General features: G+C 51.3%; 5 protein-coding genes across 5 annotated transcripts; 3 read left to right on the forward strand and 2 right to left on the reverse strand.

The window, feature by feature from the left end:
- Positions 1-1471: 1471 nt before the first annotated feature.
- Positions 1472-4302, reverse strand: AKAW2_10367A (uncharacterized protein; the record flags this gene model as incomplete). The annotated part of the gene is made up of 2 exons (XM_041686401.1): positions 1472-3607; positions 3709-4302. The coding sequence occupies 2 exons, from the start codon at positions 4300-4302 to the stop codon at positions 1472-1474; spliced, it is 2730 nt and encodes a 909-aa protein (XP_041537087.1).
- Positions 4303-8421: 4119 nt separating this feature from the next.
- AKAW2_10368S (aminotransferase-like domain-containing protein) lies at positions 8422-9917 on the forward strand (the record flags this gene model as incomplete). The annotated part of the gene is made up of 3 exons (XM_041686412.1): positions 8422-8895; positions 8991-9376; positions 9470-9917. 3 exons carry the CDS (start codon positions 8422-8424, stop codon positions 9915-9917), a joined length of 1308 nt encoding a protein of 435 aa, XP_041537088.1.
- Positions 9918-13066: 3149 nt separating this feature from the next.
- exgO (exo-beta-1,3-glucanase Exg0) lies at positions 13067-15953 on the forward strand (the record flags this gene model as incomplete). Its single annotated transcript, XM_041686423.1, has 2 exons — positions 13067-13283; positions 13333-15953. The coding sequence occupies 2 exons, from the start codon at positions 13067-13069 to the stop codon at positions 15951-15953; spliced, it is 2838 nt and encodes a 945-aa protein (XP_041537089.1).
- A 3134-nt stretch (positions 15954-19087) lies between these two features.
- On the forward strand, positions 19088-19987 carry AKAW2_10370S (lytic polysaccharide monooxygenase; the record flags this gene model as incomplete). The annotated part of the gene is made up of 1 exon (XM_041686435.1): positions 19088-19987. One exon carries the CDS (start codon positions 19088-19090, stop codon positions 19985-19987), a length of 900 nt encoding a protein of 299 aa, XP_041537090.1.
- Positions 19988-20834: 847 nt separating this feature from the next.
- On the reverse strand, positions 20835-22438 carry AKAW2_10371A (uncharacterized protein; the record flags this gene model as incomplete). Its single annotated transcript, XM_041686446.1, has 5 exons — positions 20835-21617; positions 21688-22071; positions 22172-22204; positions 22267-22331; positions 22402-22438. The coding sequence occupies 5 exons, from the start codon at positions 22436-22438 to the stop codon at positions 20835-20837; spliced, it is 1302 nt and encodes a 433-aa protein (XP_041537091.1).
- Between the last annotated feature and the right edge of the window lie 1026 nt (positions 22439-23464).

The raw sequence follows: 23464 nt of genomic DNA on the forward strand, positions 1-23464 counted from the left end.
GCAAATAATCCCACAACTCATGCCAAATTACACGTGACAATTGCAGGCATCAGAAGGTGACATTCGATAACACAGGATAAAAAGAAATCTTATTATCTCACTGGCTAGATAATTGAGGAACTTCTTCATGGAGACCTGCCTCTTTCTTATCTCCAGCCCACACAAGCAATATCGATACTTTGGTAGCGTCGAAACTTAATCGGACAGTCCAGTATCCCGTGCACGATGCACCAACAACCATGGTTCCTTCCCCCGCCCAGGGTTAACCTATCCAGTTGTGCATGCGACAGTGGAAAATCCAAATAAATAAACAGATTCATAAGAACATAACAAAGACAAATATGATTAGACTAACATCGATAATTTAATAGGAAAAAACATATACTCCAGCTCTCAAATAAGATTAAAAAAGGGCAAGGGCGGACAAAAGAAGGAATGGAGGGAGGATGGTGGCCCACATACCACGGTCCCTTGAATTTCACACATTCTGGCAAGATTCATAATCTGAGATCAAGTGATGATTCTAGTATTTTGGATTAGATAGCATGAACCAGGGCCAATGAGAATCAAATTTGATTACCTCAATTGTCTTCTTTGTAGTGCTCATACTCGTAGGGACATAGATACATTGATACGACACCAAGGATGACCATGAACTAACTCACATGACAACCGGTGTAGCATATTCAACTACGACTGAAGAACGAGGACATGATCAAAAGCCATCAAAGGAGTGCAACAATTATCGCAATATGCTACGTACCCGATCCACCATCGACAAATTGCGCAATGCTCTACGCGATTACTCTTGCAATATTCGGAAGGCTTCATGTCATAACCCAATCATCACCGAAAGAGGTACACTAGTATATTAATCGGTCCCACATGGACCTATTATCTCTATCCCTTCTAGGAGTGACTAATAGTAAATAACCACAAATGGGGGGCTGTCCTTCACAGTCACCGAGGGCAATGGAAAGAACAACGGCCAAAATTAAAAGCACAAGGCAAGGGAGCGAAGCCAGGCTATGCGATCGAAGGAGGGACGTGGCAGAGATGGTGGAGAGGAAAATAATCAAAAAAAGAAAACAAGTCATGCTTCCAATGTCATCGGTCCAATGCGTGCATGCTGCCGAATATCAAACATTCGGCCGTGTCTTGCCTGTTATTTCTGACCCGGGAAAAAAGATTCAGATAGATGCTCATTTACGCCGTTCCAGCCTTTTGCTTCAAAGTCACTTGTGCACGCCCATTACTAGTGGTAGGAAAATTTGCAATAGAAACAAGAAAGGAAAGTGCAAGGACAACAGAACACAAAAGCTGAAACGACCATGGTTAGTAATGCAGTGGTGGGGAAAGAAGATGAGGAAATAAAAAACAAAGATCGAGAACAGCTGAGAACAAAAAGGGGACACAAAATGCGCAGGGTCCCCCTAAAGACATTATACACACACGAAGACGCAGCACTTTTTTATTTCTTCTTCTGGTTGGGAACCTGTTTGAGGATATCGTCAAAACTCATGTTAGGGTTGAACCGACTGATGGGCCGAGCCGGGGCTTCCATCGGGGCTACGCCCATGGGTAGCGGCAGAGCCTCAAGACCGGGGTAGATCGAATGACGATGTTCCGCCCTCCGGTTCATACCAGGAGAGTTCAGTCGGGGAATAGCCGGTGGTGGTGTGAGGCCAGTGGGGCTCATGAGGGGAGTCCCTTGTCCCTGTTGTTGCTGCTGCAGCTGCTGCGGCTGTTCGGAGGACGAATCTGCCGACGACTGTTGCGCCTGGTAAGGGGAAGAAAGGGACGACTCGTTGTCGTATGGATCTTCAATGGTCGGAGGGGCCAAGATTGCATCCTTCTCTGCCCACTGCTCGGCCACTTGCCAGCAGTGACTGCGTCGGTAGATACCCTCTACTCCGTTGATCACAACGTCAGAGGGCAGACTAACAACACCAGCTCCACCTGCGACACCAAACCAGCTGCGCGCGGTCTTGCTATCGCCACCAATCCAGGGCGCACCGCCGCGAGGGGCAATGCAGAGGAAGTACTCCACCCCATCCACGTACTTGACATCCTGAACATCAACAACGACAAGGGGCAGCGATTGGATAACACAGTAGAGGAAGATCCATTGGCCACACCGGAAATCGATCATGTCGTTGACAGTCTTTCCGTGGGCGCATCGACGCTCGAACTGCATGAAGGCCTCGATGAAGGGTGTCGGCTTCATAGCCTCCCGTGTATACGAGTCCATGAGCACAGCGTTGATGTCTGCGTCCTTGAGCTTCTTGGCCTTCTTCTTGGCCTCCTTCTTAGCATCCATGGGCTTCCGCTCCAGGGCCTGCAGTGAGGGGTACTGCGGAATGTCAAAAGGAATTGGTGGCTGGACAGGAGGTGTACTCCGATCGTACTCGCTCATAATTTGTCGGAGGGCCCGGGTCATCATTTCATCAGGGTCCGACGTTTCAGATCCTTCCGCAGCCATGTCCAGTGTCCGAGTGGTTAGGGAGTTACGATCGACCAGCATGTCGTAAAGGTTAGCAAAGTCATTGTAGAGATCCCGGACAACCTGGCGATTGAGTCCGCTTTCTTCGAACTGATTCTTCTTGGAGCGGGCTTTGGGCGGCCACGAGCCGTACTTCTGCCGGTAGTACTGCATGGTGAATCGCCGGAACTCCATAAATGCGATCTTCCAGTTCTTGAACCGCACGACCTTGCTTTCGGCCGAAGTAGCCGAGTTGGCGAAACCGGAGAACACGGAAGGGAAATCGAAGTCATCAAGCTTACTGTACAGGACACGCAGACGAGTATCCAGGTCGATGAAACCACGCTCCAATCGCTTCTGCGTGACAGGGCTGATGAGGCCATACTTGGGGCTTCTCAGCTGCTTCAGTTCGTCCAGCTTACCGACTCCATGCACGAATCCCTCGAGATAGAGGGGGAAGAAGCGGAGTCGTTCTCCAAGAACAATAGCCTCGATGGTCTTCTCACGACTCTTCCGCACATCAGCTAGCCTCAGCTCCTCGCAGTAGTTTCCGAAACTGGTAGTTGCCGTCTCGCCGAAGTTGGTATGATCGAAGTTGGTAAACTCGAACCGGGACAGCAGTGTAGCGACGTCCATGAAGATCGAAAAGAGCGAGGGTGATCGGGAGGTAGCGATCAAAGATTGTCCCAATAGGAATGCAAAAAGGTTGCGGAACAAAAGGAGGGTTTCGGTGTCCTCCTGCGAGATCCGACTACTGGGGCTGGACACGTCGCTGTTCAAGGGAATTGGAAGATAGAGATGGAACTCCTGGAACTCATCCTGGCCGTCATCCTCCATATACGCCATTCTCCTGCTACCGGAGCTGTCGTTGTCATTTTCGGCCAAGGGATCCTGAGGTGTCAACGGAGGCGAACCCGGACCAGCCACGGGGCTGCTCAACGACATTGTGCGAGTCTGTTGGTCGAGGGCGTTGAGATTTCTGACATCGTTGCTTACAGCCAAATCACGTAGTGATGGTGATTCAACAAAAACCGTGCGGTGGACTTTGAAGGAGGCAGGTCTGCCGGTGTTCTGGGGGAACAGATAGACATAGGTATCACCACTCTCGTTCCAGAGTTCGGGAATCTAGCCAAGAGGTTACAGTTAGCCAGGAACTTACGAAAAGGTCAGGGAAAGTCCCCCTGTAGCGTTTTCGCACAACAGCTCAAGGCGGTTTCAGTACGTACCTGGTCTCCCCGGGCCAAAGGCTCCAGATCGTAGAGGATCTTTTGTTCCAACCCGGCAATCCAGGCACTGGGTCCCGCAGTGGTAGTGGCCGGTCGGGGATCTACAGAGCTCGCGCGCGCCCGTCCAGGCATCCAGCTCCGTCTCTTCGATGAAGATGAAGGGGTTCCGGGGCGCGAATCGGGACCTGAACCGGGTACAAACAGACCCGCGGCACTGGAGGGTCGACTGCCACTTCTTCCGCGACCTCTGCTCTGGGGCCTGCCATCTGGAGAGTTGTGAGCGCTGTTGGCCAGGTCCTGGTTCACAGCCAGTAGCGACGGGGGTGGCTGCAGCGGTTCATCCAGGTCGAAGCCATCGTTGGGGATGGGGGATACGGGCGTCCGAGCGTCTGCATAGTCGCTTTGAGGGTTGGAGACTGCACGAATGGGTCGGGAGGCGCTTCGCGGGCGTGCATCCTGCGGCAGCTGGTCGGGGGAGGAGGGTTTCGGAAGGTTCGGAGATGCAGGCGATGATGGAATAGAGCTATCCCTGTTGGACCCCAGGGAAAACAGGGACGAGATGCGCTTGGCGGACTTGACCGGAGCAGACAGCATCTTCAAGGCCGCTGGCTAGTTGGGGGGGCAAAAGAGAAGGGTCAGTTCCCCGGGCGCAATGGAGAGTGTGCACAAAGCCGTGGACAAACAATTGGGGGGGTGACGAGGAAAGACAGGAAGTCGAGACGAAGACACACCGTCGGGTAGAGGGGAAGTATGACGGGGAAGCACCACCAGGCGCTGGCAGTGGCAGGGACGGCACTTACCTTAACAAGTACAGAAAGCAAGAATGCGGCCAACCATGCAAAAACCCTCTAGACAGCAGACGGGTTTGAACGAAGAATCCGCGGCGGGCGACTGGTGTAAGTCGCTCGACGTGGATTGAGAAATGGATCGGCAGGAGGGATCCAGAAAGAGGGGGGGAGAGTGAGGAGGGAGGAATGAGGAAAGGTTTTCTGGGCTGGTGGTTTGTTTGGTGGTTCTCTCCGCGGAAGCCGGATACAGCAGCAAAAAATGGAGGAGACAGCTGAAGGGGAGAAATTGAGGCTATCGCCAGAAGCAGCGAGAGAGGATCTTTTTTCTTGAAAAGAAAAAAAAAAAAGAAAAGAAAAGAAAAGGACTGAGATGAAGGCAATAATATCGAGAGAGGGTAAAAAAGAAAAATTATTCTCCCAAGAAACCCGAACGAAGGACAAGAAAGAAGGAATAAAAAATGAAAAATAGAATAATATCGAAAAATAAAAACCCAACGAGACGGGAACTTAGCGAACAGACGCAAAACAGAAGAGGGGGGAGAGAAACAGAAGTCAGTGAGGACTGAGTAAGTATTGATGTTACCCAGAGAGGGAAAAGGCTGGTATGGTTTATTGAAGGCAACAGGTTATTATTAAGCCCTCCAATGGACGAGTATTTTTAACCCACGAGTGGAGCCACGGCAGCAGGAGGGATTGAGGAACTCTGATTGTGCATCAGAGTCAAATCACAACCTCTGCTACGGATGATGTGATTGATGATTCGGTGGTGGTGTAGTGGTTAGGGGATGGGGGAAAAGTGGAAGAAGAAGAAGGGAAAATCAACCAGAAGGGTTCCAGGGAGACCCCCCCTCAAAGTGATGATGGTGATGATTTATAGAGCCGAAGTAAATCCAGCAGGACCCGAACTAGGAAGAGCTAAAAAGCGCAGTGGTTCCTCTTATTATTCACCAGTTCGTGTTGGATAATATAATGATCCTGATGTTCTAGGGCCAGTTTAGCTGGTCTGCTGTTCGTTCTTCGGGCTTCCGGTGGGTTTCGACCAGTGGGGAATGCTGCTCTTAGCAGTTTCTTCTACTGTACGGAGTAAATAACTTAAGCCCAACGGAGGTTGCCATCGAACCACTTTATATGATCTCATTTCCTTTGGCTCTCCTCGCCATCTCCCGTTTGTTTCCCAACTAAAACTCTCCCTAACCCCTCCATCCGTGGGTTTCCTACTGGAGACTGGAGACTAGGGGAGTTGTTAGCTTAACTCGCACTCTGTTCGTTGGGCGCAAGGTGTGTGAGTGAATGTGAGTGTGAGTGGGCTGGCCAGAGGCAGTGCAGTGTTTCTGGTTCAGGAGGCTGATGCTCATCGGGTCAGAGCCAGTCAGGATGCGACGGGGCCCTCCTCTCCTCCTTCCATGCAATTGTCGTGGGGGTTCGGGACGAGTTGTCTGCAACTAATCATTTCCTTCTCAATACTTACTACTAAGGCTGCCAGTTGTTCGTTCTATTTATTCTCCTGATCCCCAGCTCTCTCTTGGCTTCTGTTGCGTGGTTGGTAGTAGCTTAAGCAGCAGAGCAACATTGCTTACTGTGCCCACGGGTGGTGCATGTACTTTGTAAGTAAGTATAGTACCTCACTCACTCAAGGCAGAAACATTCATTCACTGCATGGGGTTGCATCAATGATTTTGTTTATGCTGTTACTTTTTTGGGACCTTTTGTAGTACGTTTCCCCTTGTTGTCCTGAGAATTTACCTTTTTCCCTGTGACATCCATCGTCAGCCTCTCCTCTCTGCGATTCGCATTCATGCTCTCGCAGGGCGTTGTGCCTGCAGCCTCAGGAATTGCAATACGGACTGATGATCGGATGACGGAATCTCGGCAGATATCCACTCTCTCCGATTCAAGCGCTTTCCCATTCATAAGTTGGATCTCCTCATTCATAGTCTGATTCTCCTTTCAGAGTCAGCCATTGATTTCCACCCCTCTCTCTTCTCCGGTTCGGCCAACCATGGACGGGACTCGATCCGTTTCCTTGGTCGGTCATGTTTCCGACTGACTTGTCTACCTCATTTAATATATAGTCTGCTTGGGTCCGTCTACACGGTCCCTCTTCTAAGTTAGTAGTAATAGTAGTTTGAAAAAAGCGCACTCTCCCCTTTCTGGCCCAGTCAGAACCTGCGCGATTACGACCTTAGTCTACAACCGGAAAGTCTGTGACAAAAGGAGAGGCGCCGGAGCCATGACAGGTGGATTGGCATCTCCGATCCAGGGGCTATCGGACTCCGCCATGCTTACCACAAACTCACACAACATACCTTGAGTTGCCGCTGGCACGTCGCACTGGAATCCAGCCAAGCGAGAAAACCTGCCGACAATTTCCACTGCAGAGAAAAGCGACAGCTCGCCATCGTTCATCAGTACCAATCGATGGATAGATCAGTACGCCATGCTTGCCCTGTCCTCTTTCATTGGACTGGCGAGTAATAAACAAGAGAAAAATATCTACTAGTCGTCCTGCCAGAGAGGCAACTTATTGGGAAGATCTAAGCTACTAGACCTAAAAGAGGCGGGAGAGAGAGAGGGAGGGAGAAGCTAAGAATAGTAGCCATTACCACTGGTCCTTCGTGGTACCTACTTTTACTTTTCATTATTTTTTTCCAATCTGTTTGCTAGTATCTACTCCGTACTTACTCACTACTCTGTCTTTTTCTTCCTTTTCTTTTCTATGCGATTCTTTCCCTTGCTTGGCTTGCCTGCTTTAGTAGAGGCGCTAACCAGCGGCGCTACTGTACGGGGAAAACTCAGAAGAGAGATACTTCATCTCTAGCGCTGTGCCTGCATTACCCGACATGGAAATAGAAGCCACGCACTCGGACATACGTAAGTAACTGCATCCTGAAAGTGATGCCTAGGTTGACGTTGTCCGATCGGGTCTTTGACCCCGTAGTCCGTTTCGATTGATCCGGGTGAGCCATGGGTGTTTTACTTTGGGGAATGGACGTGTCATCCTTATTGATCTGGGCCTTGGGACCTCAGGCAGCACATTTATGTATAGTACCCCATCTGTATTCTCGGAGCGCCCGCCTCACGCATCCTTTGCATAACTCCCGAGCAGCCAAACCCCTTTCGGGCTACTATGTTCTACGACTGTGGTCAAGGTTTCTCAACTTCAATCAACCGTTCCCAATAGTTAATTATTGCATAATGGATAATTATAATCATACTCAATAATTTTATATTTCGTACAGACTATGGATAATCTACACCTCTGGAATTTGCTCCATCTAATCTCTAAAACTAGCCCGTTCTTTTCATCTTCCTCTTTCCTGACGGGGAGTGACCGAGCGCCCTGAAGATGCCGCACCGGCATCGGGCGGTGCGAAGACAGGATCTGCCCCGCGCCCTGAACAAGTACCCCGTGACTTGGTCCCGTCGGCTACGGAACTTCCGTTGTTCCCCCCTTTAGACTGCTTCCAGAAGCCAAAGTCACACCAAAGTCATGGATGGATGCCCCTCCTGATCCGCTTACTTACGCGATGCTTTTCTCTTGAATAACGAGTCATCATTGACTTACTAATTTTGTGACTGGATAGAGATACTATAGCACCCCAATCAAGTCCACTAACTTCTTTAGTGACTGCCAAGGACTAATCTGGGAAAGTAGAGTCGTTCATCATCCAGAGTCACTCTAACGTTATCAATTTATATAGCGAGGGAAGACAAACCACATCACTACCTGAGACAACACATAATATATAACTTGCTGTTATACGTGCCAGGCCCCGCATATTGGAGCTTCTGACGACTACCATTACTCATTACCCAAATCAATTCAAGTCACCGATCTAATCACTAGTAGTATTCAAAGAAATACTATCTACTACTACTTTTTTTTTTTCCCCTGAACCTGTCACGCAGCCAACCAACCAACATCATGGACGTTGAGCAGGTCGATCTTTCCCGTGGTTGGCCCAACCCCGCCTTGCTGCCCACGACGGCCTTGGCTGAGGCCTCTGCGAAAGTGTTGGCCACCCCGGCCATTTGGACACCGGCCTTGATGTATGGCCCTGATGAAGGGTACCAGCCGTTGCGCGAACACATCGCTCGCTGGCTAACGACGTTCTACCAGCCACGCGACCGCATCACTCCCGAACGCATTTGCATCACGGGTGGCGCCAGTCAGAATGTAGCCTGTATTCTGCAGGTCTTTACTGATCCTGTCTACACACGCAATGTTTGGATGGTCGCACCCGCCTATCATCTATCCTTTCGCATCTTCGATGATTCCGGGTTCTCTGGTCGCCTGAGGGCCGTTCCCCAGAGTGATGCGGGGTTGGATTTGGCCTATCTCCGACAGGAGCTGCTTATTGCCGAGGAGCGGGCAAGGAGGGAAAATAATAACGCACCGGTACGTTGGTTTGCTTTGGTCTGCAGATGGACGTTTACGTCCTGCCTTTGAGGTTTCATGGGGACTGAAGTGGCTCATATGACTGACTCCTACAGAACTACAAACCTACTAGGCCATGGGGTAAAGTCTACAAGCATGTCATCTATGCTACCCCGACTTTCTCCAACCCGTCGACGCTCACCATGTCCTTGCCTGATCGGGAGAATCTGGTTCGTCTTGCGCGAGAATTTGACGCCTTGATCATCGCCGATGATGTCTATGACTTCCTTCAGTGGTCACCAGACCCAGCCAAGACATTACCGCAGCCCAACAGGGCGCACCTACCCCGTCTGGTGGATGTGGACCGGTATCTGGATGGGGGACCCGGGGATGACTGGGGTAATGTGGTGAGCAATGGAAGTTTCAGCAAGCTGCTCGGACCCGGAATGCGGACAGGTTGGGCGGAGGCTACCGAGAAGGTAGCGTATGGTCTGTCACAAGCGTGGGTGATCCCGTGAGGTGGTCTTGCTGGCTGCTCTCGCTTGTCCCTTGCTTTACCTTCCCCTACCTGGTAGGCTAACTTTTCCCTGGACAGAGGCTCAAGTCGATCCGGAGGCGCACCGTCGCATATGTGCGCCGCCATCATTGCGCAGCTGTTCCCCACGGGGATTGTACAAGACTTCATTGGCGATGTTCTGCAACCGGCGTACGCCCGCCGCTATCACCGGATGATATCTTCCATACGTGAGCATCTTGTTCCCCTCGGCGTGGGGCTCCCTCCAGTTCCTGATGTGGCAGGGGGATATTTTATTTGGCTCCGGCTCCCACACCCATTACGGTCCAGCGAGCTTGTACCCATCGCACTGCGCGAACAGAATTTGATCGTAGCATCTGGTAATGTCTTTCGGATAGATGGAGATGCGGCAGGAGACAAGAACGACTTTGACGACGGCATGCGCCTCTGTTTCGCGTGGGAGCGGGAGGACAAACTCGAAGAGGGGGTGCGTCGACTTGCATCGGTCATTCGTGAAGCTCTCAAGTAAACCCAATGCTGGCGGCCGCTGCGATGATGGCTACCAAGGGTGGACGGGCGGATCGGTCCGCCTAGGACCTTGGTCTGGAAGAACTGTAGTATGTTGTTGATATGGACGAACCACACACCCCATTACAGGATAGTCATTCAGTGCCAAAAGGTTGAAAGCTCGTCACGCCCCAGATTCTCTCTCCTTGGCGCAAGATGAGAAAGAATGGCTTGGGGTCGAGTGATGCGGACGGAGGCGGTGGGCGGCCAGTCAAGGCGCGAGGCCGGGGAAGGCAGATGACTCGGGGCGAGCATCTGCACGGCACCTGCAGCCAACTTGCATATATAGACCGCAGTAGCGCAGTCAGGGCACTTTTGGAATCACTGGCTGCAGGCCAAATATCACGCTTTCCCGACACACATTGTTCAGCGCCTACTCCTGCAGCACCATGCTTGAGGAACCTTGGTCTTTTTCCTGCCCGGAATGGACGCGTCAAATAACTCCTTGTGCCAAGGGATGCCGCGGCGGGATCAGACGGGCACCGCACACATTCTTCACGCGTTCCAAACCCAGAATCGTTGTCTAGCCAAATCATCCAAACATGGCGGAGTTCAACAAACAATCCGGCTTCCGGGCCGACCGTCTAGATAATCAGGACTTTTGGTCGAGTCCGCAACGCTGTACAACTTTCTGGACCATGCAGGTGATTACTGCTGCTGCTGCCGAGGCTAGACTAGTTGATGACTAGGTGTTTCACGGGCAGACCACGACCCAAGGTTAGCGGCCGATCAGTCGGGTTGGGTTAATTAAGGAAGAAGACTGTCTCCTCTGCGGAAAGCTTGGTGCACTGATTCCTTACCCACCTTGTAGGATATTTTTATCTCGATCGAGGGGAAAAGAGACGGGAAGACTGAGACATATGGGGGACCGTGGACTTGGCTATCTATCTACTTTGTAGTATCATGTACTCTATATGAGAAGGAGATTCAAGTTGTAGGCACCGGTTAACCCTTAACCCATTCTTTATTGGTGGGAGAGAAGTGGTTAGTTAATTTCTGGATTTTGCCCCTGGATGATCCCCCCTCAGCGCTCTCACTTTCTCGCCTCTCTTTCCCTCGCCCGGGCCCACCCGTCCATGCAGGACCAACCTTTTTTCTCTTCCCGCCTGAGTCAAGGTATCTACCAACCTTGAATCCAAGGGACTGGCTGACGACTAATTCTACAGTTAAAACAGCATGTACAAAAGTATAATCCGCCGAGAGTATACGTACTTATGGCTATGCCAATGGAACAATTAGCTTTCTCGCCATGGATTAGATATATCTGACGCAGCAAGTGAAGCTTATCGAGATGAGGATGCCACGGCTGCCCGGGAGCACCGACATTACTGCCCAGACTGGCGTCGGGGGAACAATGGACCACGAGGAATGTCTAGACCTGCTCAATCAGGCAGCCTCCCCCAGCACTGTAATCACAGTGGAAAACCTGGTGAGCAGAGCCCGACATTTCGTCCCCATCGAGACATACCATATGGCGGGTCAAATGCAGCATGGCAGAGGAGGTGTTGTTCCGTCCACAGGGTTCGCCATCCATACCAATGCCTGAGTCTAGTGCGTAGCGACCAGCTCGCTGCCCTGGCGCGCTGTCAAACAGGCGAATTCCAGCAACAAGCCATGCCGGACGATCGGCTCTGCAGCCATGGCCGAGCGATTGAAATTCCCAGTTGTCTTCGATCTGGGCCACGGCGAATTTGTTGATCAAAACCCTGCCAGGTATATTAGCCTACCGGGTCCGCTGATCGACTGGAGATTTTTGATCTTTTCCTTTGGCTTGTTTCCTCCTCCTCTTCCTGCCACCTCCGCCTCTCCTTTTCCGATTCCTTGGGCTTGTGCTTTTCGGATCGGATCAGATTTCGTTCGTTTTCTTTGTCGCCTACGCAGCATTGGGAGGTAGCCTATCCCTCGTTCAGTCACTAGTTACGGTTTAGTAGAGAGTCCCACGACTCTCTGCCATTCGCTCTCTTCGGTCGTTCCTTGAATATCCGGCAGCCTAGACTATCTGGCCCACCAGCATTGGGGAGTAGGACTAGTATAGTAGTGCGTGTGTGTGTGAGTGTATACAACTACACACGCGAGCTTCGGTAGGTAAATTAGTCCATTGCAGACTCTCCCTCCCGCACTTTCTCCCCACCATTACCACCATCTTCACCACACATAAGCTCTCTGCATGGCCCACCATGCATGACTCCAGCCAGTTCGGCAGAGGGCAATACGCCCGCTACGAGGAATATCATGTCTATAGCAAGCGACCGCTAGAAAGATTGCCACCAATGAATCCCGACTAACCCCCGTCTAGTGCTTTATCGACTCGTTTCATCCCCTGACCCAGGCGTTTCAAGCAGCGGTCGGCAGACGACGACTATCGCAGCTAATTGGTGTGAGTGGAGCGATCGGGGCGCGTGATTGGACCTTCAGCAGCTTTTCTTGCAGTCGGACCTCCACCATCTGGCGATAGTCAAGCAGTAATTTCCAGCGACGGACAAGGCATCGCAGTCCAGCCAGAACCAATCGTCGGGTCAGGAACGGGGCAAGTTTGTGTGCCTGGATCCATTGGTCCCTCCCGCGGGTGCCAGCAAATCTTCTGTTCCCTCCCCCCTCCACTTTATCCCGGGTGTAATAACCTTCATTTACTTCGGCCGTTCCGTTCACATACCTAGCTTTGTCGTTTCTTTTTATTCTCTTTCCCCCGTCCTTTCGTTCCCTCGTCAGTTGTGTCTGTCTTTGTGTCGTGGGAAAAAGAGGCAGTTTCCGAGTGTTACTGTCTTGCTGTGTGTGTTGTGTTTTGTGTGTTTTATTACATTCATTCCTTTTCTACTATTTCTTCTCCCCTGGCGGCTGATTTGCGCCCCCATACATTCCTTGCTCTTCCCTACTTACTACTCCAACTACAACATCCTATCCAGTCTACCGTCTGACCCCGTCGTGTGACAGACCACTTCTGTTGGTGCTCACACGATCTTGTCTGGATATTTCTTCAGTACTGGTTACTGAAGTGTTGGTCGCTCGTCAGCGTTCCTCCTTACTATATTACTGTCCCTTCTCTCTCTTCAGTTCTCTGCCGGCTCAGTGAACCTCGCTGTCTTGACGATGGCGTCTCTCCACACTTCCATCATGTTGTTTGTGTCGTACGTCTGTCTGCTACTGAGTGTGCCAGTGGCCTTGGTCAATGCTGTCCCTACGGCCGGGTCTGTCGACGTGACATCGCATCTGGCGGTGCGCGCGTCCGACTACTGGGTTGGAACCATCAAGCGTCAGGGTACTGTGCCCTTTGGCAACACCACGAGCAGCTATGCAATCTACCGCAACGTCAAGGACTATGGTGCCAAGGGTGAGTCAGACCTCCTTACATGGCTGGTATTTGATGCTGACTACTACAGGTGACGGATCCACTGATGATACTGATGCTATCAACAAGGCTATCTCGTCTGGTGGTCGGTGCGGTTCCGGTTGTGACTCGTCTACCACCACCCCGGCCCTGGTGTACTTCCCCGCCGGTACCTACGTGGTGTCCAAGCCCATCGTGCAGTACTACTACACCCAGATGGTCGGAGATGCCAACGACCTGCCCGTCCTCAAGGCTGCCTCGAGCTTCAGCGGTATGGCCGTCATTGATGCGGACCCCTATGACAGCAATGGCGACAACTGGTACACCAACCAGAACAACTTCTTCCGTGCCGTTCGCAACTTTGTCATTGATCTGACTGCTATGCCCGCATCCTCGGGTGCTGGTATCCACTGGCAGGTCGGCCAGGCCACCAGTTTGCAGAACATCCGCTTCGAGATGGTCAAGGGTGGCAGCAACAACAAGCAGCAGGGTATCTTCATGGACAACGGATCTGGTGGCTTCATGTCCGACCTGACCTTCAACGGCGGTAACTACGGTGCCTTCTTTGGTAACCAGCAGTTCACCACTCGCAACCTGACCTTCAACGACTGCAACACCGCCATCTACATGAACTGGAACTGGGCCTGGACCTTCAAGTCCGTCTCTATCAACAACTGCCAGGTCGGCCTGAACATGTCCGCATCTCCGTCCAACCAGACCGTGGGGTCCGTCCTGATGCTGGACAGCACGTTCACCAGCACCCCTATTGGTGTCGTGACTGCCTTCAGCAGCGACAGCATTCCCACCGGTGGTGGTGCCCTTGTCCTCGAGAACGTCGACTTCACCGGCTCAACAGTTGCCATTGCAAGCGTGAACGGCGACACCATCCTCAAGGGTGGGTCCGTGGTCTCGAACTATGTACAGGGCAATGTCTACACCCCGGGCAGCAGCAGCAACAGCAACAACAACAGCACCGTCAGCAAGCGCTCCCCTGCCGTTCAGGCCGAGGATGTTCAGGTGATTACCCAGACTATCACCGAGACCATCACAGCCTGCGGTGCCGACTACGCAACTGAAACTGCTGCGGGTTCGTTCGGAACTGCCTCTGACGTCGGAGCGGAGGGTTCGACGACGACCGCCGCTGCTGGTGTGGTGCCTCTGTCATCCATGTCTGTGCAGTACCCCGCCGCTGGTAGCTACAGCTGGGAAGGTTTTGACAGTGAAACCTCTCAGGCCACCACGGCCACCAACGAGGCTTCTGTCCCTGCTGCCGGAACTTCTGCTGGCTCGACTCCTGCTGAGCCTACCTCCCAGTCAGCCGGTGCCTCCGTCGTCGCCCAGGGCTCCGGCTCTGCCTCGGCTGCTACCAGCACCTCGTCTTCCGGCTCCTACTTCGGTACTTCCAGCAACTCCACCGGCCAGTGCTCAACCAAGACCGTCACCAAGACCCGTATCGAGACCACAATTCCCTCCCAGGCCATGGCCAGCTCTCTCCTTACCAGCTCTGGCAGTGTCTTCGAGAAGTCCAAGCCTTTGTACGGGTCGTATGCCGCCTCGTCCTTCGTCAGCGTCAAGTCGGCCGGTGCCAAGGGTGACGGTACCACCGATGACACTGCTATCATCCAGAGTGTCCTGAACAACGCCACCGAGGACCAGATCGTGTACTTCGACCACGGTGCCTACATCATCACCGATACCATCAAGGTTCCCAAGAACATCAAGATCACTGGTGAGGTGTGGCCCATGCTCATGGCGTATGGCGACAAGTTCTCGGACCAGAAGAACCCTATCCCGATGCTCCAGGTCGGTGAGGCCGGTGAGTCTGGCTCCGTTGAGATCAGTGACCTCGTCCTGGAGACCAAGGGCCCCGCTCCTGGTGCCATCCTGGTGCAGTGGAACCTCCAAGCCGCTTCCCAAGGCTCTGTTGGTATGTGGGATGTCCATGCCCGCATCGGTGGCTCTGCCGGCACTGAGCTTCAGTCCGACACCTGCGCGAAGACCCCCAGCCAGACCACCACAGCCAACGAGAAGTGCATTGGCGCCTTCCTCCTCTTCCACGCCACCCAGAATGCCAGCGTCTACCTGGAGAACACCTGGTTCTGGACTGCTGACCACGACCTTGACGCTTCCGGCCACGGACAGATTAACATTTACAACGGTCGCGGTATCCTCCTCGAGAGTCAGGGTCCAGCTTGGCTGTATGGCACGGCTGCCGAACACAACCAGCTGTACAACTACCAGGTTTCCAACGCCAAGAACGTCTTCATGGGCTTGATCCAGACCGAGACCCCTTACTACCAGGCCAACCCCAACGCTCTGACTCCCTTCACCCCGCAGACCTCCTGGTCCGACCCCGACTTCTCGTACTGCACGACCGATTCCTGCCGCAAGGCCTGGGGTCTCCGTATCATCAACAGCTCCGAGACCTACATCTACGGTGCCGGTCTCTACAGCTTCTTCGACAACTACTCGCAGACATGCCTGGCCACGGAGTCCTGCCAAGAGAACATTGTTGAGGTGGACTGCTCCGACGTGCACATCTACGGGCTGAGCACCAAGGCCAGCACCAACATGATCACGTCGTCCAGCGGCGATGGCCTTGTCCCGCAAGAGGGTAACGAGAGCACATACTGCTCGACGATCGCCTTGTTCGAGCAATCGTCATCTATTTAATTTGTGCTTTTACATCAGAGACAATACATACATACAGTGATAAAGCAGTTATTTGTTTTCTCGATGCCCTTTGAATGGAAGGGATCTTAGATGCATTTGGGAGGGTTGATTGATTGTTGGGGAACACACATACGGATATACCACTTTGTTGTCACAATTTATATTTTTGCCTACATCCATTCATTTTATCCTTCTATTCTTATCCCATTCGTTACATCTATTGGTTCTATACTGGCTTGGTAATTGAGGTGGTGGTGAGACTGGTTATGGTGTGTAGCGGTAGAAGTTTCCCCTGTGGCTATACAGTAGTTGAAATAAAAGTCAATGATCAGATTGTTTCTATCACACTATAATGGAGTTGATCGCAGCTCCTTCGCTTTACATGGCTCATTGACATGAACAGACTCCATTCTCCTATGGGCCTCGTTATGTCCTCTATCACTGACCTCCTAATCTTTTAAAAAATAAATGACAATAGTTAAAATAATCCTTCCACATAGATAGACTGCTTCATCTCTCCCCAGCCTCCTCTGACTATATCTCACCCATCTTTTTTTGAAAGTGATTCTTATCTGTTTTCAACAAATTTCTCCTCAATCTTTCACATACCATCACACTCTACTACGTAGTAGTATTCCTTCCTACCTACCTACATTCCCAAGCCACGACATCAACTAACAATCAATACACACACACACACACACACACACACACACACACAACCAACTTAGCGACTTATCCACGACGGCGAGAGAGACAAAGGATACAAAACAAACAATGTGAATCCCAGCAGAGGGATGGATGATTGTTATATTTCTTATTGATTCCATTTTTTCTTTTAGTTGTTCTGCATTGTACATTGTATTTTATCCGTTGTAATTCATTTATTATCTTATTGTAGTGTGTTGTATAGCATAATAGCCACTGTAGAGATGGTTAATGTTCATTGGTTAGTTTGGCTAGAGAGTACCTCTGAATGAACATGTGGGCAGTGGGTATTATCAGATAACAATATGAATAGGTCTATTGAGAAGATTATTGATTGTTTGTTTTGTTGATTGTTTAGTAAATAGGAATCGAATCTCTTCCTGCACTCAGCACGGGATTAAGGTCGGTTACTTGGGATGATGGTTGGGGTGGAGATGAATGAGTATTGGATTGTTTACTGTTATGTGATGTGTGGTCAGTCTGTTTGGATTACTTTTTGGTTGTTTCTGAATGGTTCATTGATTGGTTATTTTCTTGCTAGTTGTTGTTTATTTAGTCTGTTGATATAGTATTGGAAAAAGATGGTGTATGAGGTAGACACATGCTGGTATTACTCCATTGCATTGATGTTCTAAGGTGCGAATGGTTCATTGGGGTAGGGAGAGGGAGGTGTAGTCGTAGAGCGAAAGGAAGGTAGTGTTACTCTCTCTCTCTCTCTCTCTTTCTCTGTCTTTTGTTGATTCAAGTATGATTATAGTCATGTGTGTGTAGTGTTTGGTGAGGTCGTGGTGCTTTCGGGGTTCTTTTTAACCGTAGGGTAGGTAGGGTTATATTGACTCGACCGTGTAGCTGGAAGGGTTTGGGGCCATGTGCGTGACTAGAAGTCAATGTAGCTGTGCCTATTGCCTCTGAGTGTTAGCACATATTGATCTGTCTCATGTTCTTAAGAGGTTGGTTTTGCAAGTACGATGCTGGATACGTATCTGCAGTTCTTTGGATTTGTATGTGCGTAAAGAACGGAGATCTCCCCCAGTCCCTTTTCCTTTGAAAGTAGAGTGCTTAGAGCTGGTAGAAATGAATCGATCACGATGGCTGACCAGTATGGTCATCCAGTGTAGTGTGAGGTCGACCTGGAGGACAGTGTCTGGAAATTTGCAGTTCTCAATATTGTCGAGTTAAGACTTTAGCACCAGCGGATTGGATTGATCATATGACCCTCACGAAATCTGCGGAAGTATTCTGTTGCTTCTTGCAAAGGATGGGCACAGGAGCAGAAACACTACCTGCCATATCGCTTGGCCAACCAGCAGGACCTTGAAGACAGCACTATTGACAGACGGGTGGCATCATGAGAAACCTTTCCACTGTTCGCGCTTGCAAGAATAGAAAGAAATCTGCTGACTTGATTAATAGATTAATCCTGCCAGGTAGGGGGGAAGACGGGGGACAGGGTTTGGAAAAATCCTCATCCTGGTTGGAGTAGAGATATGCACAACTCCTTACCCTGCTAGGAAAAGTGGAGGAAGCACCTGAGGAGTGAATGGTATGAGATGTATGAACTAGGGCAAGACATGTGGGTGGACAACGTCCGAGCCAAGAAAAGAATATTAGCATCTTCAACCCTGCTGTTGCTAACTTGCCATAACGCCAGGGCTGATGCTTGTCGGGAGTAAATTGAGTCCCGACTGGTGCCATGGCTTTGATTGGCGCCGTTCCGGATGGAACCCGAACCTTGGCCCGAGTCTAAAAGCCATAATGGGGGAGTAGACTAGATCCAGTTATGACGGGGAAGGGCCCCTTTTCGGAAATGAAGGAAGGAATGAGGAAAGCAGCATTATAGAAGCAAGACAAGGAAAAGCACAACCGGAGGGTCACCGAGAGAGAGCACAAATGGTTGGCAGTGATCAGGCGCGGCATTAATGAAGCTGAAACCCGGGCGATGCCAAGCATCCCGGTCAATCCGCCGGCGTTGAATTCATCTCCACCCACCGTTTCAACGCCCCTCAAGATGAAACCTCTGGGCTGCTGCCAGCGCTTGAGCCAGTCCAGTCAGTCTCCAGTTCCCGGTGGAGTGTCTCCCCTGTCATTATTATCTTCAGGGACTTTTGGGAGGGCCCTCTTCTACGATGCTAGAACCGTTTCACGATCGATCATGATGGGAGAGGCTTGGTTCAGGTCCAGAACGCCCCCCTCCACGGCCTATATAGAACGGCCATCTCGTCGCCCTCATCTCTTCCTCTCTTCTTTTCCTTCAGCACGCAGGCTTGTCTAAGTTCTTTCACTTCATCCTTTCTCTCTCTTTTTTCCCGGTCTGTGACCGTCACATTCTTTCCACAAAACTCCATTCCTTGAAGAATCAAACCATCTGGTATACCGGTATACCAGACTCTTTCACTATCTTTATTTTCCTACAAAACCAAACCAAAATGAAGCAGGCTGGTTCCATCCTCGCCCTCGCCGGGCTCGTCTCCCTTGCCCAGGGTCACGGTTTCGTCACCTCCCCTCAGGCCCGTATGCCCGGTAGCGCCATGGAGAAGGCCTGTGGCCAGCAAGTGTACAACAACCAGGAGGCCGACAACTACGGCAACGTGCAGGGTGAGCTTCAGATCGCCTCGGGCCAGAGCGACTACGACGCCGACGCCTGTGACATCTGGCTCTGCAAGGGTTACAAGTACGCCGACAACAAGGACAACGTCTACTCGTACAAGGCCGGTGAGACCGTCGATTTCACCGTCGACATTCGCGCTCCTCACACCGGTACCGCCAACGTCTCCGTCGTTGACACTGCCTCCAACACCGTCATCGGCTCTCCCCTGATCTACTGGAGTGTCTACGCCTCCACCTCTACCGGTGTCACTGCCAACGAGACTAGCTTCAGCGTCACCATCCCCGATGACCTCGGTGACAAGTGTACCGAGGGTGGTGCTTGTGTTCTTCAGTGGTGGTGGAACGCTGCTTCCATTGACCAGACTTATGAGTCTTGCATTGACTTCACTGTTGGTGGCTCTGGCTCTTCTTCTTCCTCTTCTTCGTCTTCTTCTTCTTCTTCTTCCGCCGCTGCCAGCCAGCAAACTACCACCACTGCTGCCGCCGCCGCTGTCACTACCCCTAGCACCGCCAACAACGTCGCTCCCGCTTCCTCCAGCGTCCCTACTACCCTCGCTACTAGCGTGAAGCAGAGCGCTACCGTCGCCCCTGTTGCTGCCTCTAGCGCTGCTGCTGCTGCTTCTTCCTCGGGTGTTTCCATCCCCACTGATGGTACCGCTGAGGAGCAGCTCACTTGGGTTGCTAGCCTGCTTAAGGCTCTTCTTAAGTACGCTAACTAAGACGGTGCGGTGTGTATATACTAGTATCAGTTGCTGTGTTAGATAGATAGAGTTGGTGGTGTGGAATAGATGTGCCTGTATATTGAGTTTGTGTCATGTAAACGAGTAGTAAAGATGTAGATTTTAAGCGTATAGTCTTCAAGATTGAAGGGTGCTTGCTGCTTGGCTGCTGATTATTCTATAACACGGCAGAGCAGTAGTAGTAGTAGTATAGTAAGAAACACCCGATAAGTCTGTTTTTGATAACTCAAGGGAGGACTAGACTGTAAGGATATTGTATATTTATCTGAGTACTTTAATGCTGTTAGTTAAATAGTAGTAGGGTTGTCTTGTAAATGGATAATGGCGATGGTATGTTTGTTTACTACCGCATATGGAAACATCTGATCGGTAGTATATACTTACATCTATAGCTTAAAGCATACAAATACATATCAGATAAATCTATTATTGAAAGACAATCCACCTAGATCAAATTATCTAGCGAATAGTAAAAGTTAAAGTAGTCGTCAAAGCCACGAGGCAGATAGTCCCTCCCCAATGTTCCATATTGTCAACACTATAGCAGTAAGCACTACGAGATGATATAACCCCCACTAATAAGCTTTTATCTCACTGCAATATCTTACTAAATCAACTACTGTGTACTGACCATACTTTGTTTATGATAACAAGATCACGACAATAGGGTAACCAATAAGTGACTCCGTACGAAAGTACCAAACAAGCACATCTGGCAAATCAAATTCACTCCGCGGTAGAGGTATCACAAAAGGTATCGATACATCAAAAAGTCAAACAATAATAATAATCATCATCAAATCACCACCTTACAATCCATATAATCTTAATAATGTTGCTGTACCGGTCGCTGCTGCTGCTGCTGCTGCTGTCCCTCTGCCCACCAATCGGGAGATGACCCCTCCGCGCGAGCCTGTTGCTGATCACCATACACCGCAGGAGCCACGGGGACAGTACCAGTAGCAGCAGCAGGTGCGCTAGTATCAGCAAACGGGTTCTGCACCTGGAAATCCTCCGATCGGTACTCAAACCGGCCTGCGCCGTTGCTATACGTGCGCGGAAGGACCGGAGCGGTCGAGGAAGAGCCCGAGGATAGCGGGCTCTGCGTTTGGTTTCGAGGCGGCACCGGCGGCGCAGAAGCTCCTCCTGCTGCTGCCGGGGCTGGTGGTTGCACGGCGCCAGAGGACGAGGCCTGACTGGATGATGCTGGTGACTGGCTGCCGGATTGTCCCTGGGCGCGACGCGCCTGGAGCAAGGCGTGCTGGTGCTTGGACAGAGCGACGGATAGTTCGTCGTTGGCTTCGATCAACGTCACGAGGGTATCCTCGTCTGGGGCGGGATTTGTGGCATGGATGTAGTTCTGGATGAAACGGGAGGCGGTGCGACACCGGTCGGAGAATTCTTTGATGAGCTCGTTCTCGAGCATCTCGGCCGGAGGCGTGGATTGGACGAACTGGATGAGGAGCTTCGCGGATGTCTTGGCCTCGGAGATGCGTGCGGAGAGCTCTTCGGGCTGTGGCAACCCGCCATGCTGGTTCTGGTTGGGGGCGTTGTTGAAGTAGTTCGGGGTTTGTCGGTATGGCTGGACCAGGGGTTGTGTCAAGCCGGGCTGTAGGGGAATCATAAGATTAGCTTGGCGATGCTTTTGAACGAGTAGTGGGGGATGTCTGGTCACATACATTACCCGTATTCTTGGGAGCATACTTTTCCTTCTCCTTGCTCCACATCCCCAGGAGCAGCGCGAGATCTTCGTCCCATGCGCGCTGCATTTCCAAAGAATCCAACGTGTCCCGCAAAAAGCTGTGTACGTTCATATCCCGCCCGTTGCGGAAGAGGTCCTTCACAGTCGCCACGAACTTGGCGTCGATGTTCCGCGAGAACGTATGTCCTGGGTTATCGATGAGGATGCGCATGAGCATGATCGCATTGTACTGCACATTGCTCCGGGCTTTGGCGGGATTGGACAACAGCTTGGAGATGCGAAGGGCGGCTTCGCGGGCGGCGTTGGGGCTGGACTCGGCGCTCTCGACGATGGCAGGAAGGTGAACGAACTCGTCTCCATTCTGAATAAGTCATTGTAAGTACGGTCGCTATCAACTAGGCGGGGAATGGGAATGAGGGCGATTATGGAAGGGGGAGGGGGTTCCGCAGGGTGGGACATACGGCGCTGTTGGGGCCCGATTCGCAGAACGCGGTCTATACACCGTAGATGTGGTTAGTTGGACGAGCTCAAATAATGACTTTGAATCAATACGAACCACTTCTCTAAGTATGATACCTTCCGGAGAGTCCTCGGGGTACGAAGGGGAGTCGCGCGCGGGACCTGTTCCGAGGTGAGCAATTGTTCAACCGTCGCATGCCGATCAGCAACGGGTGGGAGAGTGAAGACTCACTGGATCGCCTGCTGAAGGAATTGAAGAGGCGCTTCATGATGACTTGTCGCAAGCTACCACAGCTGGGTAGAGAATAGTCAATAGGAATGGGGTTGACGAAAAAAAATTTAAGTAGTAAGAAAGGGGGCCGTCAAGCAAACGAGACTAAAAAAGACGTCGCAGCCTCGCAGGGCCGGTTTAAGCGCCGCGGGGAGCAAAAAGCAGCGGAGGGTCCTTTAAACCAAACTTAGATTTTAGTCAAGATTAGAGTCAATCCATCTATCCCATCACTTCCGAAACTTCTTCTGTTTTGCTTGATGTTCTGAAGCAGTCGATCCGGTGGCAATGCGCTTTGTCGGCGACACGCAAGCACTCTTGTTTGCATTTCTTGGGACGATCCAGAACTGACGTAGAGAAGTCAAGTAGAGAACATGATCCACGTCTGCCTATGAATCTTGATGCCTGCTTGACTTACTTCCTACCAAGACTCTGCAATGCGTACACCATCCCGCACTGTCAGCGCAACCAACCGCATACAACTACGTATGCAGGTTGTCTCCCCCCATAGTCTGTGAAGCATAGTTTTCCAGTCGTCATGGGGATGCGAATGCCTCGTCGGGAGACAAGGCCGCATTGGACGAAGAATCCCATCGACACGGGAAAAGCTTTGACTGATGGTCTGTTCGCAAGGGCCGATTGGAGCCTGTGACGGGTTGATGGTCACACACACAGCCACGCTTGGCTGAGCCAAAATTCCCTCCCCTCTGACTCTGCCCATCTGCAACCTGCTGACGGGGGAAGATGGGAGACGGAGGTCTGGAGTCGGGGGATGCCTGTCCACACGCTGCAGCCTGCAGATCAGAGGGTCTAACAGCTGTGGCGCAGTTGACTGTTACAAATGCACAGCGTAGGGCCCCCAAGAACTCTTGTCGGAGACCAGAACAAACAGACCTATGACGGACTGGCAAAGTTGCCAATTTCTACTAGTACTACGGAATCCTTATCATCCTACGCTTGTAGATCAATCCTGTCTTGTCCGACTGGCAGGGCTGATGATGAACTTCCATCATCCTTCCTTCGTCAT

Source organism: Aspergillus luchuensis, chromosome 1, assembly GCF_016861625.1.
Source record: "Aspergillus luchuensis IFO 4308 DNA, chromosome 1, nearly complete sequence".
NCBI lineage: Eukaryota > Fungi > Ascomycota > Eurotiomycetes > Eurotiales > Aspergillaceae > Aspergillus > Aspergillus luchuensis.